The sequence below is a fragment of the Scomber japonicus genome, chromosome 1 (assembly GCF_027409825.1).
Source record: "Scomber japonicus isolate fScoJap1 chromosome 1, fScoJap1.pri, whole genome shotgun sequence".
In the NCBI taxonomy this organism is placed as follows: Eukaryota; Metazoa; Chordata; class Actinopteri; order Scombriformes; family Scombridae; genus Scomber; species Scomber japonicus.
In genome coordinates, this window is record NC_070578.1 from 13118906 (window position 1) to 13136946 (window position 18041).

General features: G+C 37.5%; 2 protein-coding genes across 2 annotated transcripts; both read right to left on the bottom strand.

Annotated features, from left to right (window-relative positions):
• Window positions 1-823: 823 nt before the first annotated feature.
• On the bottom strand, window positions 824-7116 carry dpep2 (dipeptidase 2). The gene is made up of 10 exons (XM_053323982.1): window positions 6959-7116; window positions 6703-6829; window positions 6454-6583; window positions 5890-6040; window positions 5292-5361; window positions 4336-4512; window positions 2589-2673; window positions 2416-2491; window positions 1752-1887; window positions 824-1395 (listed from the first exon to the last, which is right to left on the bottom strand). Exons 1-10 carry the CDS (start codon window positions 7114-7116, stop codon window positions 1195-1197), a joined length of 1311 nt encoding a protein of 436 aa, XP_053179957.1. The 3' UTR covers window positions 824-1194.
• Window positions 7117-13243: 6127 nt separating this feature from the next.
• Window positions 13244-17197, bottom strand: LOC128355394 (uncharacterized). Its single transcript, XM_053315664.1, has 2 exons — window positions 16381-17197; window positions 13244-13377 (listed from the first exon to the last, which is right to left on the bottom strand). The coding sequence occupies exons 1-2, from the start codon at window positions 17195-17197 to the stop codon at window positions 13244-13246; spliced, it is 951 nt and encodes a 316-aa protein (XP_053171639.1).
• Between the last annotated feature and the right edge of the window lie 844 nt (window positions 17198-18041).

Sequence of the window (18041 nt, forward strand, 5' to 3'; positions counted from 1 at the left end):
GATTCATGTGTCTTTTTGGGTCTTTTTCTAAGACTATGAGCATGATCAGTATTTCTTTTTATGATTAAATGATCTATACAAGAGTATTTTATATTTAAGGGATAACCCATGACAACCTGTGCAGTTATCAAAAATGCACAATGCCAAGAATGCCTCAAGTTCCCGACTTTATTGGATTTGAATTTTTCTTATGTTTTTTGTCTGTTTTCCAGAACAGCATAGATTGGAGTGGATTATTCCATTTGTCATGTCATGTCAAATCCAAATGAGTAAATCAGTAACTACATGCAAACTGTATGATGGCAGTATTTTAGTGAAGCTATGAATATTAACTTTTTTAGAGCTATGAGGCTATTATTTAAAAGCGGTGTGCTTATATGAAAATCATGTAGAAATTAACATCAATGTGAGCTCACCAAAGCAGATTCCTATCAACTATGGCAATAAAGTGTTGAATCTGAATTTAAATATGACAGTTGTCTGTTTGGCAAAAGGGCAAAGCAGCTCACACTAAAATACACACTTTGTTTTGTAAACTTCCATAACATTTTATTATGCTGTAAGGTAAAATAAACACATCTGTTAATAAACTGCTGTCCACTGACTATTTTGTTGAAGGTTTTCATGAAATACCGTCAAATAATATCATAGCAATAAATAATTGTGTGTATACTTCAATTAAATCTTTCTTTACCCATCTTTATCACAGAGTTCACCTTATCTAAACACGGCCAGGTGATCTCATCTACTATTCCACTGAACCTGTTCACTGGTCAACGAAAGGTAAAACTATAAAAAAATAAAATAAATAAAAAGTGCCATCTCTGGAGTTTTATTCATTGTCATTATTGTCCTTCATGTCATACTTTTTTGTAGAGATTATGCCAGCATAGGGACAAGAACTTAAATATCTAATAAATAAAATCAAACTAAAATGAAATAAATGCCTTTCAGAGGACTGATAGTCTGTATATTTAGATGGTGTATACAGTATAGCATTCTGTATGTTCAGTAGTAGTACAAATGGATTATACATTATATGCTCTTATATGCGCTAACCTGTAGAATGCTATGATGACCTACAAATAGCAATAGCAAACTTATTTAAATCTTCTTATTCGTATTATAGAAAATGTATATAAAATTATACACTTCAAAACAACAACATGTTGCTAAACTGAGTTTTTTAAGTATTCATTCTATAGAAAATACGATGGACAGCAGCAGAACCATTGGCAAGATTAGCAGACAGGGTGTTCCAAATTGGGCTCTGGAGGAGAGATTCCGCTCTTTCCTTTTAGAAGGTGGTCTGAGGACGAGTCTGCACGGGTTCTGCACCTCCTCTACAGGAATTTGTACCTCACTTGGATGGTTTGAATGCAACATATCACGGACCTGGAGAAATAACAGTCAGACAAGAGAGAAAAAGGCAATCTATTGTATAAAACACTGAACTTTTCATTATTGAATCTGAAAGTGTGATTTTGGTCAAAAGAGTTCAAAGATTCTTGAATACTTTATAATGAAACAAGGGAGTTCATTTCTATTCATATCAACATAGGAAGATGGCTTCTGTTTACATAATACATATTTGATACTCAGTAATGATTTTTTCTGCAGAATATAAAGCCTTCCTATGCTTCTCTACACTGTAGCTGAGCTGTTGCTTTGGCCAGGTCATGGAGTTCATTCTCCTAATTTATTACAGAAGGCAGTTCTTTGACTGGAAATACACTAATCTTTTAGCTCACCCTCTCCACCTCTTCAAACACTCGTAGGAAATTCCTTCGAAGGACATCAGCCAGGTCATTCTCAGTCCAGTTCCTGTGCAGGAGTTCCTGAATTAGGGCGGGATACTTCGACACATCTTCTAACCCCTGAGGAAAGCTGTTGCCAAAAAATACAGTCACATTATTTATATTGTATATTGTATTAGTTTTGGTTTGACGTAATTCATTATGAACAAGTAGTAATAATAATAATCACAATAATAATAATGAACACTTTCAAGTCTAGAACTCAGTTCTATTTGTTTGAAAAAGATTGTGTCTGTATACTGGAAACAAACAGATTTGATGCCAAGCATTCTACAGCAAATCTATTCTAACAGCCTCTCTCTCTCTAACAGGACAACATTATTGATTTTTTACCATTTTTCAATCTGTTGACAGCTGACAGCCAAATTGCTTATACTGTGACAGGCTAACAAAAGCATAAAAATTGATCTGGTTTGACAACAACCTTAGAAATATGTTGTCTCGAGGGTGCCACAGACAAGTGTGTACCCCACTGGCATGCGCTTTGTTTTATTTTGATTATCTAGAAGCTAAGGCCTTTACAGTAGATTTGCTGCCTTTCTCTTGTGCTTGTACTGTAGTTACCTGTCGGTTGTGTTTGATGGTGAAAATTCCTTACCTCAGAGCACCATCAAAGTCCCCTCCAATTCCTATTGACTCAGCTCCAATCACCTTCCTAATGTGATCAAAATGATCTGCAAAATGCAGGTGGAATAATACACAATGGGATATATAAAATATAAATTTCAGATTTACTTCATAAGCATACAAAAAATAAGATTGATGCCTCACCAGCCACATCAGAGATGTTGGCCGTATCTTTGCAGGAAATGAAGTTATTGTGGAGATTCACCATGATCAACCCTCGGTTCCTTTTCTGAAACACAACACACGAGTCACTTCCAAGTCTAGCAAAAAAGGAATACTAAATGTAGAGAAGTTTTAACAACTACAATAAGATGATGATTATATGAAGACATTTTTGAACATAAGCAGCTGCTGTCATTAGTTGTTGTGGTAGATGTGGTAAACATCAGGTTCATACAGTGTATGTCTTATCTCAAAACAAACATGTCCGCTCATATCCATGTTCCTACAGGTTATTGATATTCAGTCTTTAATATAATGCAACAGAAGATTGATATATTGTACATGTCAAATACATATTAACAAGCAAACCAAAAACCTAACCTAAGATGTCATGTTTTATATGTCAGCTGACATGCTGTTCTGATGCCAACAAGAGAAATACTTTGGCTTGGAAACAGAATGGTGTTAATAGACTATGCCTTAGCTCCATTTGCATGCTCAATAGAAGTTTCTAAGTGTATACTAACATACATATTTAGAATAATCTTGAGTACATGGCACTGGGTGTTTACATTACACAGGAAATACTTAAGAAAATATACTGCTCCAAGAGTAGAAGGCAACATCACAGCCACAACACTTTTCTCACCACTCTCCCTATTCTCCTGTTGTGCAGGGAAATGTTTCCCTTGGTGATCCAATTCCAAAAAAAAAAAAAAGTAAATTCCTGCACACAAGGATCACCTTTGCATTAACTCATCCATTCATTTAAAAATGTCAGTGTTTTGGTCAAAAGGACCTTTTTCAAGACATCTCAAAGAAATCAATGCAGAGGTGACAAGTGGGTGCGGGAATTGACTTAACTGATATTATTATTAATAATTTCTATAACTAGAAGTTGTGTTCAGCATAAACAAAGAGAAATAGACCGGATTACCGTAACCTGAGATGGGACTACATTTCTCAGTAATGCTGGATAAATGATAGAAAACACCAGCGCTGAAGGAGATTGCTCCTCTGTTGTAAGCAAAGTACAGCTTATATAAACAGACATTCTGGACTTAAGTGAGACAAGAAGTAAGTAATGGATTAGTACTGACAAGTCAGAGCTAAATAAGGTCATAGACTAGTGGCTATGTGTGTTTGAAGATATATTCAGAGAAGACTTGGGGGAAAGAGCAGGGAGCTACACAAGTACATCATGCAAAAATAATATCGATATAGTATGTATGTACAGTAGTTAGCTAATACTTGATTGGTTCAAGTAATTCAAAATGAGTCAAATTGTTAAACTGCTTATATTTTGAATACTTTATATTATGCTCATTATGTTAGAATACACACAGTTACTATTATCAGGCATTTCATGTTTGTGTATATTTGTGCATGTTAATGGTGAGACCAGGCAGGAAACTGCTGAGAGGCAAACAAGCTTGTGGAAGCAAAAAGGATATGAGAACATTCTGTTAATCTACCCGCAGGATTTTGAATCAATTTTACTGACTGTTGGCAGTCTGCAATAGGATAATTGTTTAATGGTGGAAATCTACTCATACATTTTTGATGTGTCCTGTTGATGCACAAAAATCAGTGAAAGCATATTGTATGTCCTTTGTCAGAGGTATAAATACATTATAATTAAATTAAATTAATCAATCAATCACTTGAGTGCTCAGACAGTTACTTAATCAAGCAAGCAATTAATCATTCAGTGAATTGGTATTCTCACCAGTTCTTTCAGCAGCCAGTCAGGTACATTACGGCTGTGGCTACAGACGGAGTAGGAAGATGAATGACTAAAAATAACTGGAGCCTTGGAATGATTCAGCGCGGCCCAGGCTGTGTCCCAAGAACTATGGGAGAGGTCCACTATCATTCCCAGTCTATTCATCTCCTCCACCACTGCCTCGAAAAAACACATTCAAACACCATTTAAGCAGCTATTTATAGTATTACAGGAACGAAGGAAGTCAATTCAGCTGAAAACAAGGGAGACTTACACATGCACACAAACACACTCACAGAGTAAGCAATCAAGGAAGTACATACTTATGTTGAGAGGAACAATTGAATAGGAAAAGCATTATAAAGATGTTGGTGATTTTAAAATTAGTTGTGTCCTTCTTATAACAGGATTGCTTTGACAAAGAAAAACATGTTAGTCTAATACGAGTTACACCAGTTTCTGTGTAAACAACCAGTCATTGAGAGAACATTTAGTATGCATAGCATACTGACTTTAATGATGCTGAAGTCCACTTTCTTTAACACTGTACGTTACTGGAGGGTCTCAAGGCAAAAACAACAACAATAATCATCATCATTATAATAATCCAATTTGTTGGATTAAGGTTAGGGTCAGGGTTTGTTGGCCCATATTTCAGAACACAACAAATGAACTGAATGGGCACATAATAGGTACAAATGAGCAGTCACTGTCAGTAACTTCAAATAGAAAAAAATAATAGACAAGAGGTTCTAATTTCCTGTCAGCACTGATTTTAGGAGTGACAGTGGTCACTTTTATCAAATCACTGGCTTCTGTTTTTAATAAAACTATTTTTCATAAATATACTGACAGTGTAATGTTGAAATAAATTACCAAAAAAGGCCAGCCAAACATGCTGACACATGGCTTTGTGGATTGTGATAAATGAAACAATTCTGTTGTTTATTTAAGCTTACCTTCCCGAAGTGCGTCAGGTGGTTGTTCTGTCTTTGATAGACATTGTACAGTTTTGAGGATGACTCAGCCCTGCATTGAAAAATAATTTGTCAAAACCACTTATCATCAGTGTGTTGTAAGTCCAGTGTGTCCCTCACTATCAGAAAATATAAAATACATATGGGCATCTGAATAGGGCTGCTTTTTTTCCATACAGCTGGGGCTGTATCTACATTTATTCATTCATCTACTTGTCATGCCAAGTTTCAAAGAGAATACAAATGTAAGTTAATTTGCATAGAAGGAAAGAAACAACTTTTCATTCAGTTTCCCAATAAAGCATTTTCATATTAAGTATGGCGTCACTTTCTTCAAAATTATTCTAAACTGGAAATCACATGACAATGGCTAGTCACTGAATTATTCAACTGTTCAGCAGCAAAGGCCTAGATGGTAAATATATTGTTCTACACAGGTCTGAGCCCATAAAGAATGGTGTGTGTGCCTATGTGTATGTTTTAATTGCAAAAATATGATTATTTCAGCATAAGTTTACTTCTAAAAAGTATGTAACATTTCAACTAAAATAGAGTATTAAAAATGAAATCTCTTCATCACCACGGTGTATTGCAGTTATGTGTGAGGGCCATGGATCGGACTCCAAGCTGGTAAAACATCCGCAGGGCTGGCAGGCTGCTGTCAATTGAGTGGCCTCCCTCAATACTTATTAGACAGGCTATCTTATGCCTTATCTCAGAAATGTTCAGTTCTGCAGTGACAGACACAAATGTTCCAACACATTCTGTACAGGACACTCATTATTTAAAATATATGACTCCACCCAAGCCAATAGCAGTCAGCTGTTTTAAGGTTGCATTTTTCAATTTAATTTAATTCAGACAGAGGGTAACATATATAACTGTACCACAATTATGTTTTGATTTCTCAATGTAACAAAAAAAGATCAATATCATTGTTTTCTTTTCCCCAAATGTAGACTGTTAATTATAACATTGACTCTTAATAGACATAAGTATGGATTTATTCAATACTACCATACTAGACACTAAACTCAATGCACAGTGAACCATATATTTTTTTTTTTTAAATCAATCACTTAAAAAATGTATAGGTGAATTTGAAAGTATCTAGCCTGCAGTCAAAGCATGAGATGTATTATACCCTTTGCAGAAGTGACCAGTTCAAAGTCCTGGTACTCAGTGCACATGCGTCTGACCACATCTATTTGTTCCAGGGTCAGCCTCACAGCGTCCTTCTCCTGGGCCCCACATAGTACATAGACCGAAAACATCTGATAAAGGAACAGGGAGATCACACAAGAGAAGGCGGAGGCATTCGAATTACATACGTGAAGTGTAGCAAACCACACTTTAGAATATGCGTCAAGAGTGAAAGAATAAATTACAATACCTGTGCCTGTACATGGCCTGCTTGGAGACGGTTGATGTCTGTGGCAACATTGCTGATATTATGAAGGTCAATTTGGCTCAGCTGATTGTTATGAAGTATCCTCAGCTTGAGAGCTAGGTCATTGTGGCTGACCGAGGGAGAGATGGTTGGAGGAAAATGAGACGAAATGGTTGAAGAGGCATTTTAATTAAATTCCATTGCTTTATTTCCAGGAATCTAACAACTGTATGATAAGATGGGTAAAAATATACTTTACCCATCAACAACAGGATATTTTGACATTAATTCACGTGTTCTGTCTCTCTCAGAGTATCCAGTTATCAAATGACACAGAGAGGACAGTACCACTAGATGCCTTAGGGAGCTCATCCAGAGGCAGCTTGAAGCACTTCTAACAGTTTTCACAGAGGGCATCTTCTGGAGAGAAAAAACATACCAGTGCATAACAGTTACCTGATGACAAAGAATCACAGATGCAGCTTAACATAAACACAATATAAATCATATACACTAACTCTATGGGATTTTACATTTTACATTAGTTGTTTTATATTAATTTCTTTATACTTGACAGTGAAGTGATAGAATATATGTGACAGCACAAATACGTCGCCTTTGGAGTCATTACAGACAAATTAAAGACATATCACAGGGACAGCAGGAAATAAAAAAAAGGAAGGATCATGAACTCACTTCCTCATATAAGCAAATCCCACTTTAAATTACACACAAGTGATTAGATTAAATGCATGATGAGTTCATGTATTTTGACACAGTGCAGTTAGTCACAAAATACTATACTATAATCACCCATTAATTCTTGATAACAAACGTTAAATGACTTAAATATCCATCCATCTCATGCTCAACATGTTTTAAATCTTCATCAAAAAATGAGTCAAAACAAAACAAGTTACCTGCCAAGTCGTTGAAACAACTGTACAGAAACGGTACGAATTTTACAGCTCTATACTATACTACGCCCAAGCAGCACACAAACTTAACACAACAGCGGCTATGCTGTGCTGCATTCCAGTCCTGTCGGAAAAATGACATGCAAATAGGTGCATTCAAATTTAGTCCCCCATGTCATTGGAATGGCCAATTACTACTTCTAGGATCCGCCTATAGATCCTATGGTTTCGGATGGCCCAAGTTAAAACTACAATAACATTGAAGAAAACAATCAAATTCAGGTTTCAATCATAACCTTCTTTGGAACTTCGTTGCATTTTAAGAATTCTGTTGTTGGAATAAGTTATTTACGACAAGCATGTGAAGGCAGCGTTATGAACTGTGGGGTTGATGTTGCCATCTGCTGGCCAAATAATGTAGCTTCTACTATACAAGGTTGATTATAGGCATCAATACTGCATGTTATAAGTGGGTCCTTTTACCTTAACCGAGCTAACATTCCGAGTTTTTAGTTTGACATAAATGAACAAGTCATTTGACAACATTTTAGCGTACCGCATTTTTGAAAATACATTACAGACTTTTCAAAAAACAGACTCTCCAAAAATGCCATCCATATACAGGCCAGCTGTTGCACAAACGTGGCAGCCAGTGTTTCACTATATATGGTGGCCAATCAGATTCTTATTGCACTGGTGGAACAAGTATTAAGTATTTACTTAAGTAGAAATACCACAATGTAAACATACGTCGTACAAATCCTACATTTAAAATCCCTCTTAAGTAATAGTGTAAATGTAAGTGTAATTAAGTATTCCTAAATTCACTTAAAGTGCTGAAGTAAAAGTAAAAGGCAAAGTATAATTTTCTTCAACATTAGTACTTTTGCTTTAATGCTTTAAGTAAGCATTTTTACTTCCGTCCAAAGCGCATGTCACAAAATCTGAAAGGTCACCAAATATGGTGTAACACCTGAAAGTGACAGTGAAAGGAAGCCTGGCCTTGGAAAGTGAGAACTTCGTCTTAAACGTCGAAATAATAATTATACGTACTGTATGTGTGACTATATGTCATAAAACAATTATTGGTATATATAAATAACCCAATTAGAACACATTTGTGTAATGCCAACAAAAACAGAGTTAGCTTGGTTACTCGTACTCGGTCACTTGTCACTAATGTAGCGGGAGTTAGCGAAGTTAACATTATTTTAGCTAATGCAACTTAGAGTTAGCTTACTTGGAAAAAAGTCCAAACTCTGTTGTAACATTAAGTTTATTGTGCAAATGGAATATAATAATGGAATATATTTATTACATCCGGATAGAAACACGTCTGAGGAATCTGGAAGTCAATAAAACTGGGTAAGTGTTGTTTAACAATGTTTGTAAACTCTGAACAACTTGTAGTAGATATTTACCTTGGCTTGAGAATCCAGTATCATCAACAGGCCTTTGTCACAGCAGACATTTTGACATGCACATATTTTACTATTACCTAATAACAAATGAATCGATTTTATCCTAGTGTTTAAACTAAAACACCTTTTTATTTTTACACATTTTCTTACTGTGACTTGTCAAAAAGGCCTAAACCAAAGTCTCGAATGTAAAAAAACCCAACTCATTACAGGGGCTGACAATACAATGCATGGCACAGAGCCAGGTCTTAATGGGATGCTTTTAATATCACAACAACATGATTGTTGAGCTTAAAAAAAGAAGCATGTATACTTACAACGGTGTGGTCTGATAACATCATGGTCAAAACAGCTGTAATTCATTTTACGTTTGCAAGATGCAAGTAAAATACAAAGCTGTCTGTCTGATGGCTTTACGTTCAGTCCACTAAATTAAATACAGAACAATATTTAATAATGATTTTTAATTAAGCTAGTGCCCTGTGCTTACTCAGAATCAAATGGGAGGAGCATGTACCTGCCTGAGGAAAAGTTAAGAGGTTGGACACAACAAACATGCCAGTCATTGATTTATTTTAAGGACCTGATCAATGATATCCATGGTGTGAATGTTTGGCAGTATTCGGTTCTTCAGTGCTCAGTGGTAGAAGAGCATTGATTGGATTGTTGATTGCAGTAGCTGTTAATGTGTTTGTGATAATTTGAAAAAAAAAAGTAGTACTTTGTTTTGCTTTGGAGAGAGGGAAGCTTTTTACATGAATAATGATGATAATGTCAGTGGGGATAGATAAGATGTGTACTGTTGACTGGAAATAAATTAGATATATCCCCTTTTTATATTTGGTAGGTTATCATGTATTGCTGCCCTAGACCTTCAGTCTCCCTATGCCTATGTTAAAGGGGAGTAGATGCATTCAAGGCACCACTCAACTGGAGCAATATAAGGTATGTCTGATACTGCAGTTTTGACTTTGACCTGAATGCTGAGGTCCAGAATACAGATTATAACCCCTGTTTTCACATTCTTTCAAACTTGAATTGAATTGGATTGTCCAAATGTGAATGAGTCTAGTGTTGATGGGGAACATCAGGGTGCCACAAATGAATTTTCTGTTAATTTCAGTGGGAAGATAGAAGCCTGATTCTCTGGTCCACCCATTGAGATTTGGCCTTGTAGTCCATAATGAGGAGAGTGATTCGGCTCTGATTGGAGCATCCTACTGCTTCAATGGAGTAATCACTACTGTGTTGATATTACTATACCAGTCCTCCCACTGCGTGAAGTGGACCCCCAGCTGAGACTGTTTGAATCCAAATTAACCAAATAATTTAGTCATATTGTCAACCTTGGTGTGGAATGTGACTGGCAATACAAGAGATAGAAATCCCTCACTTTACACTGAGCCTTCGCAGTCTGATGAGGGAGCTTAAGCCAAATTCCTGTTGCCTGAAGCACTTTGTCTGTTAAAGTAGAAAAGTGCTACTACAGTGCAGTCCATTTACCATTCATTTTATCATGATGCATTTGTTTTAAATGTTGGAAGGTATGAGTGTCGGGGTTAGTCCACTTCAGAAAATGGATTTTCTAAATGATGATGTTTTTCCTGTAAAACCCTAAATGAAACAGTGTGATGGTACACTGGCTTTACAGAGAAACACTCTGACCACTATAACCATTAGGAGATGCACTGACCTCAGATGTTTTTTTTTAACCGTGAGTACCAGTAATATAAATGGCAGAAATGTTGCTGCATTTTTTATTCAGATTCAGAGTCATTTTTAAGAAGTGCATTGGGGTAAGTCTATTTTTGAATGTAATTCTGCAGAATTACATGTAAAAAAAACCTCTGAAATTACATTCAGAACTTTGTATTAAAAGTGAATCATTGTTTTAATTCAAATGCTGAGATTATTAATAGAATTAAAATGATTCTATTATCATTATTATAAGGTAGTCAGCGTTGCATTGGAAATGATAATGGTGCTGTGGAGAAATTATTGTTGCCTTTTTTTCATTGCCAGTCATTGCCAAACTAATTGAAGAGGAAGTAAATCAAATTCCAAAAAAAATTACGATCAACGATTCAATTTCAAACAGTTGTGGTTGCTAGGCAATGTCTTGTTTTCAAACTGGTATTTGTAGTTGAACCACTGTGAAGGAAAAATATTCAATCACTGCACTTTTAATACATGTTGTATACAAATCAAGATAGTCAAAGATACGTTACTGTATGTATTCAAAGCTCTAGGATAGTCTGCAGAAGCCTGTTTAGCCCCTTTGCTATTCCAAGTGTGTGATACTTAACTAAACCACTGTGCCTTTTTTTTATGACTATATTGATCACAGTGGAAGGGGGCGATCCAATTATGCCGATAACACCTAGAGGCAGCAGCTGTTCATCATTCTAGCAGCACTGAGTAAAAGATTGATATAAAGTTAACATGTAATCCTGGAGCACTGCACATTATACTTGGCATGTTTTCACCTCTGAACAGAGCGACTATATGGAGCAGTTCAGTCACCATATTAAACATCCGTTTTTACATGTTTCCAGTTAACCAGGCATTATAGTGTCCATCTTGCTTTTCCTTCAAATCTGCACCGCCTCCAACTTTTACTGGGCATTACTGAAACTGAACAGACTTGGTGCAGACATTAGTGTGGTATTTATGTGCATGAAAATCTTTCCATTCTTGCGTTATTTCACTAATATTAGCCACTAGCCAGTAGAAGACACACCTCAGTGTGTGTCAATATGAGGGTTAGGGCTAGGGCTTTTTCATATTAAATATTTCTTCAAGATAATTAAGTCTGAAGTTGTTTAAATATGAGGGAGAAAGTAATGATAAAAAAGGGTACAATGTAGTTTTTACACTCATTAAAATTAAAGTAGGAGTAAAAGCAACATTTCAATGAGCAAGCACTGAGATTGCCACTAAATTATCCAGAAAATATTGTAGCCTGGCTCACAGCTGCTATATTTAGTCAGAAAAGCTGTGCTATTTAAAAAAAAAAAAGATTACAGACACATTAATTAGTTTACCTTTCAATCCTGGTCTTTTCTGTAAACATTTAGTTTTGTTGTGCAGACCTTGTAGTCCATAGGGCCTGAAATAGCTTAAAATGCAGAATTAATAGCATCATTGAGCAAGGAGCTGTGCCTACCCTCTGCAGTAGTTTTTAAACTTATTTCTCCACCAGGGGGCAGCAACAGTCAGAAGAAACTTTGATTTGTCCTGGCCTTTGCAAGCCCATCCCTTATGTAAGAAAATAAATAAAATACCTACATAAAACACATAATTAATAGATGAATGCATGTGTAACCCTACTAAATACATATATACATAGATAGATAATTCAGAGACCTTTAGAAAATGATCATAGGAAATATAATTTTGCTACATGTTTCTTTTCAGTTCTGCATAATGCATCTGTCACAAGTCCATTTCCATGTTAGTAGCCACTGAGTCATATATAATGTTTTGTATAAAATGTTCTGTATTTAGTGTAAATACAATGTGGCCTTATTTTGTATCAGGGCTTTTGAAAGAATGCTGAAGACATTTTGGTCTCCTAACTTCTCATTTCTTTTGGCCTGGATTCTGGCAGCCCTGTAGTCAGCGTTCATTATCTGCTCTTACAGCTTTGACTTCAGCACAGCAATTACATCCTCAGCTGCGCTGATTAATCCAACATGGAGGCATTTCACAAAATGGTTATGAAAAGACATTTCCAGACACTTACCAGGGAGTAGCTGTGGCACGGCTTGTTTATGCAGATAGACCACAACCAGTCATATTGCAATAATATGTTTCAATGGCTGCTTAAGTGTTCTCTTAACCTCTAGTGTACACTGTGCAGGAAACAATAGAGTGTTCGGAGAGTGATTAATTTAATCTATTTTATTCTTGACATAAAATGGAGGTCTGCCTGATGTCATGTTTGGGTAATGTACATTTCTCTTTTGTTAAACATATTCCTCTCTGGCCATTCGTTAATATGTTTCCATTGCTCCCTGCTTAACTGCTTAACCTTCCATTCTCTCCTGGCGATCACATAATCAATCACTGTCCCATTACTTGACAACACAGACAAAGTGAGTGTATGAGTGAGAAAAACCTTTTGGCCTGTCTCGACAAGCAGAAGGAATGTCGACTTCAGAGGGCTAACACAGGCAGAAAACATAGGCCCAGTAAATATTCAATTTAAAGGATTCCCAGATAAGGCGAGTTGAAAAATTGAGGCAGCACCCATTCTTCTAGATAAGAGAAGACGGAGCCATCTGGAGGCTGGGAGATAGCGAACTCCCACGCCATCCCAGAGACCTCACTCTCATCTGCTGCAGCGGCAGAAAAGGGAAAAATAGAGTGCCAACACTTTCATTATGTTAACTTCAAAATGAATTCATTCACATTCAGTGCATGCAGTTATTGGCTTTGGTAAACAGAAGGTTACTGATGTGTCTGCCATAATAGATAACAATGATTGGTCAGTCTTAACATAATGTTGTCCCTACTTAATGTTTTAATAAAAATGCAGTAAAATATTTCTATTATATATATATATATATATCTTCTATATTTCATTTTGAAGTAAAAAAAAAATCCATTTGTTTTGAAAGAAAGTAGTTCTTTAGATCGTGACATTTATCGTTAAACTTGCTGAATTATAGTTACAATAAGAAATACATCAACTGTTTTCTGTGTCTGAAGTAGTCATTTATACTAAAAACAAAAATACTACTCATCTCTGATAGAGCTGGACCCACTTCTAAAAAACAAAGTTATGTCTGATCCAAATCATCTTTAATATGTCCACCCTGTCCTTTGACCTGTAAATCTCTTTCAAGATTCGAAGAAATGGTTAATTTGATTGGTGGTCTAAGCTTCTCCCTTCTTCCCTTCTGTTTCACTAGCAGAGCAGGTGTTTTAAACATTTAAATACACTGTATAGAGTACAGGGTATCTGCACAAATAGTGTATTTTAGGCCTAGGCCTGTATCTCATCCAAATTCACCTTGACTGCATCTTTGAAAACAAACATTATTGGCAAAATAGACACTCAGGTTGTGAATAACCTTGTCCACATTCCTATAATGCACTTTGTTGACTCCTCCGCCATGCTATTTTGTGCCAGCCACATTGGATTTAGCTCTGGGATAATGCTTTTGTCAGTATGTTTTATCAGTTCTCTCACTCAGGTACGCTATGCCGTTATCCCTAATTACCCCCACTGCATTTTACACTTGGCCTAGAATTCCTAATGCTTGATAACAGATGCAGGTCGATTTGAAATTTACTTATAGCGCCACTATCTTTTTGACCCGTATCGCAGACTGACTGTCCCATAGGCTCTTTGGTGAAAGCTGTTAAGTCTGTGATAACAACGACCTGAAGTGATAACCTTCCAGCAGTCTCGAGGACACAGTTTGCTACATATGTACTGTAATGCAGTCGCAGCATTTCTTATTCAACCTTGGATGCTCTGCTGTGCTCTGATTCATTTAATGGGATCGAGAGGAAGGTTAATCACTATGTCCGCCATAGACTGTTAAAGTGCTGGCTGACCACTATGAAATATTATGATTTGTATTGCTTTGAAAGACAGTTTTGAACGCAAATGCCATAGAAGTGCACTCTCCTCTCTCTATCTATTCTAAGCTTTAACAGAATTGTCTTCGCAGTTAGGAGTCACTTTGATTAATTTGCTTTAGGAAGCCGACATCTGTGTTCACAGATCAACAGTAAAAGCTTCAGACAACGTTCCACTTATCTGAGTTATTATCCCAAAAAGACACAGTTGATTAAGTGGAAAAAGTTTTTTTAATTTATTTATTCATTTATTTTTTGTGGATAACATGATTCTCTGGTAGCTATCAGTTAGATGTATTTTGTTTGTTTGTTTAGGGCAACTTTTTAAGAAATATATGTAGAAGTCTGTAATCTATAAAATTCAATACAAATGCTCCCAGCTGTTTTTCTGTCTGCCGCGTTGCATTCTGTTCAGAGTTGAATTTTGATCCAATTGCTGTAGATGTCTGCACCATCCAGTTAAGCTTCAACAATTACTCAGAGGTACTTTTTTTTTTTTTTTAAGCAACTAAAGTGTTATCTAAATGGTGTGAAAATGTGGAAAGGCGATACATACACAATGTCAACTGAAGGAAGTCTGCATTTCATTTATTGTGTCAGTAAACTACAAGTGCATAATGCTGTGGAAACTTGGCTCTCTTTAGACCGTATTGTTCAGCACATTATGTTGCTTGAGAAATGGTAGTATATAGCGGAAATGCGTACACTGTACTATATAATAGATATGGTGGGCGGGTAGGCCTATAGGCTGAAAGGGGAGAAGAGTGTAGCGTGTTGCCTTGGTTTCATATTTTGCAGGAATGGTGTAGTGTGTAGCTCTGTCAAGCCTAGTTTTAATCCTTTTCTCCACTGTGTTTTGTGATGTTATGTTGTTATCTTAATGATAATCAGTGCCTGTATTTCTGCCCTAGGCATTTCTGTCAGGCTGGGTTGGTTTAGGAGCTGCGCCTTATCAACAGCTTTGTCATTAAATCAGCTATTTCTACAGACAAATTTCACTGCCGTTATTCTTATCAAAAGATCAGCACACTGTGATTTTCTGTTCAATCAAAGCTTTGCAAATTCAGTGATGTGTGAGTAAGAAAGATGAAATACAAAACAAAATTTACTTTGGAAAAAAAAACAATTTATTTACTTTTGTTTTCATGATAAATAATCAGACAAATAAAATGTGTTGCATTTGTCATATCATCAATGGCTTTAAGCTGTTTTCCTTTTGTGATCTTCGGACTACGTTCTGTATTTTTAAATGCTACACTTAAGAGCATGGAGGAATCAAGATGATTGTAACATGATGCTAATAAAGGATTTTGCCCACAGGCTGTAGATAGTTTACTGCAAGCAGGAATCTGGAACCTGTGCAATTCATGGCTTCTTTTTTTTGTCGGTGTGAAATGGGATGTGAATCAGTTAGCTTTTATAGCATTGTAGCACACATTATCACAGTTTAGTGAATCTAAGAGACCATGTAGGATGTGCTAAGAAACACGATCCCTAAATGCTGTATGTACAGAGGCAAGCTTTTAGGTCCCAGTCAAACTGACCTCTGTAGGCTGGAATTGGTACTTAGTTCTTCTGAGAAAGCACTGTTCTGTCTGAGTGATTGTTCTGATTGTCTCAGCATTGTGCTTGAGTAGAGGGCAGCGCCAAATGAACTCCTCGGATTCAATCCTCTCCACTGTTTGACACCAGTTCAGCCAGTCAGTGAGGGGGGAGGACTGAGAAGCCTTCTCCCAAACACACCCTCTTACAGTGAGGGAAACTGCTGTGTGGCAAAGGTCCAAGAGGTCTCTTGCATGCTGTCTGCAAGGCACTGACACCCTCTCTCTCCTCCCACAATGCACCGAGAGTCTCCGGAGGTTGGTAGCCTGGTTCCTGAGGATCCAGGGGATCTTTGGAAAGAAGGATGCTGATGGAGGGCACAGTCCTGTGCACTGTCATCTCTGATGTCCCCTCTTCAGTACTCTCCCACACCTCTTTCACCACCTTATACTGCAGTTTGGTCAGCTGGTGCAGAGAGCCGACTTTTCGTTTCATGATCTCAGCACAGGTTATGGTCTTTGTGACAGCGCGACCTGACCCCGTGAAGACCACCTGCCTCAGCCCACCACCACCACCACCACCAACAGCAGCACTCACACCTCCCCCACTTACACTCTTCTCTCCCTGCATCCGTGCCATGGCAAATCCCATTAAGTTGCGGATCTTACTTCCCTCCTTCACGCGCATCTCCAGCACCCCGGAGGCCAGTCCTGGGAAGGGACAGGGGCTGTCCTCCTCAGTTCGACAGACCTTCTTGAACCCTTCCTGCCCTAGTTTGAGTGCTGGGGGAGGGACAGGTAATGGTGTTGGTTTTAGTGGGCTGGAAACATTATTGACGACTGCGAGCTGGCCTGCAGTGCTGTATGTTTGACCCTGGTAGAGCGGACAGGTCCCAGGGGTTACCCCAGGGGTTACCCCATTCTCCATTTGGATCGGTCTGTTTACCTCCAGTCCGGGGTGGGGCTTGACTGCGTCTCTGGTCAGGTATTGGCTGTGGCCACTGACCAGTCCACATCCTGTAAACATTTCTCCTGTCTTCAATGCTCCACGGAAAGTGTTAGTCCAGACAAACACTTTTCCCACATGTCAACAGCTGTAAAGTTTCAAGACTTCATATAAGAAATATTACCCACTCCCGAGGAGCACTATCAATGAAGTCTTTAATGCTCCCTCTCAGAAAGAGCTGGAGAAATAAGATAAATGCCTGGCTGGTGAATTAAGAGCACTGTCGGGACCATTCAAGATGTTCTTTAAAGAGCATCTCAATTTCATACCACAAGTGACTATTTGGAAAGTACTCTGGAGACAGATAAAAATATTAAAAAAACAACAACTATTATCCTCTTTTCTTTAGTTGTATGTATTTCATATAGTGCTTTTATCCTTAATAGCTGCAAAGATATGGAGTACTTTGTTGATTTTTCTTTAACAAAACTTTTCTAAAGAGAAAATAAAAGCTCAAATCAAGACTCCACCTTTTTCTTAGCGATCCAGTCCAGCATTGTTGGTTTTGATCTGCTGATATATCGCCCTCAACTCAAAATGACATCTTGGGTTGGTCCAGCTGTTAGGTTCCACCTTCTGTTTTGGATATTTGGATGTTTTACTCCTGCTTGGGTGAGTGTGCGTCTCCTCTCCCTGTGCTCATCTTGGCATCCACTGTAGTTGAGGCTAGGGGTTGCATGGAGGTCTGCACCTGGGGTGTCCTCCCTAGAGCTCTGTCTTGTCTCCAGTGATGCTCTGGGAAGTCTGTTCTGTTCCCCACAAAGAGACATAAGGGACAGGAGCTGCTTCACAAATGCTCACAGGAGGAGTGTCTGTGTGGTTGAGGGGGAGCATGAGGGAAAGGGGAGACAGCCCTCTTAAAGGC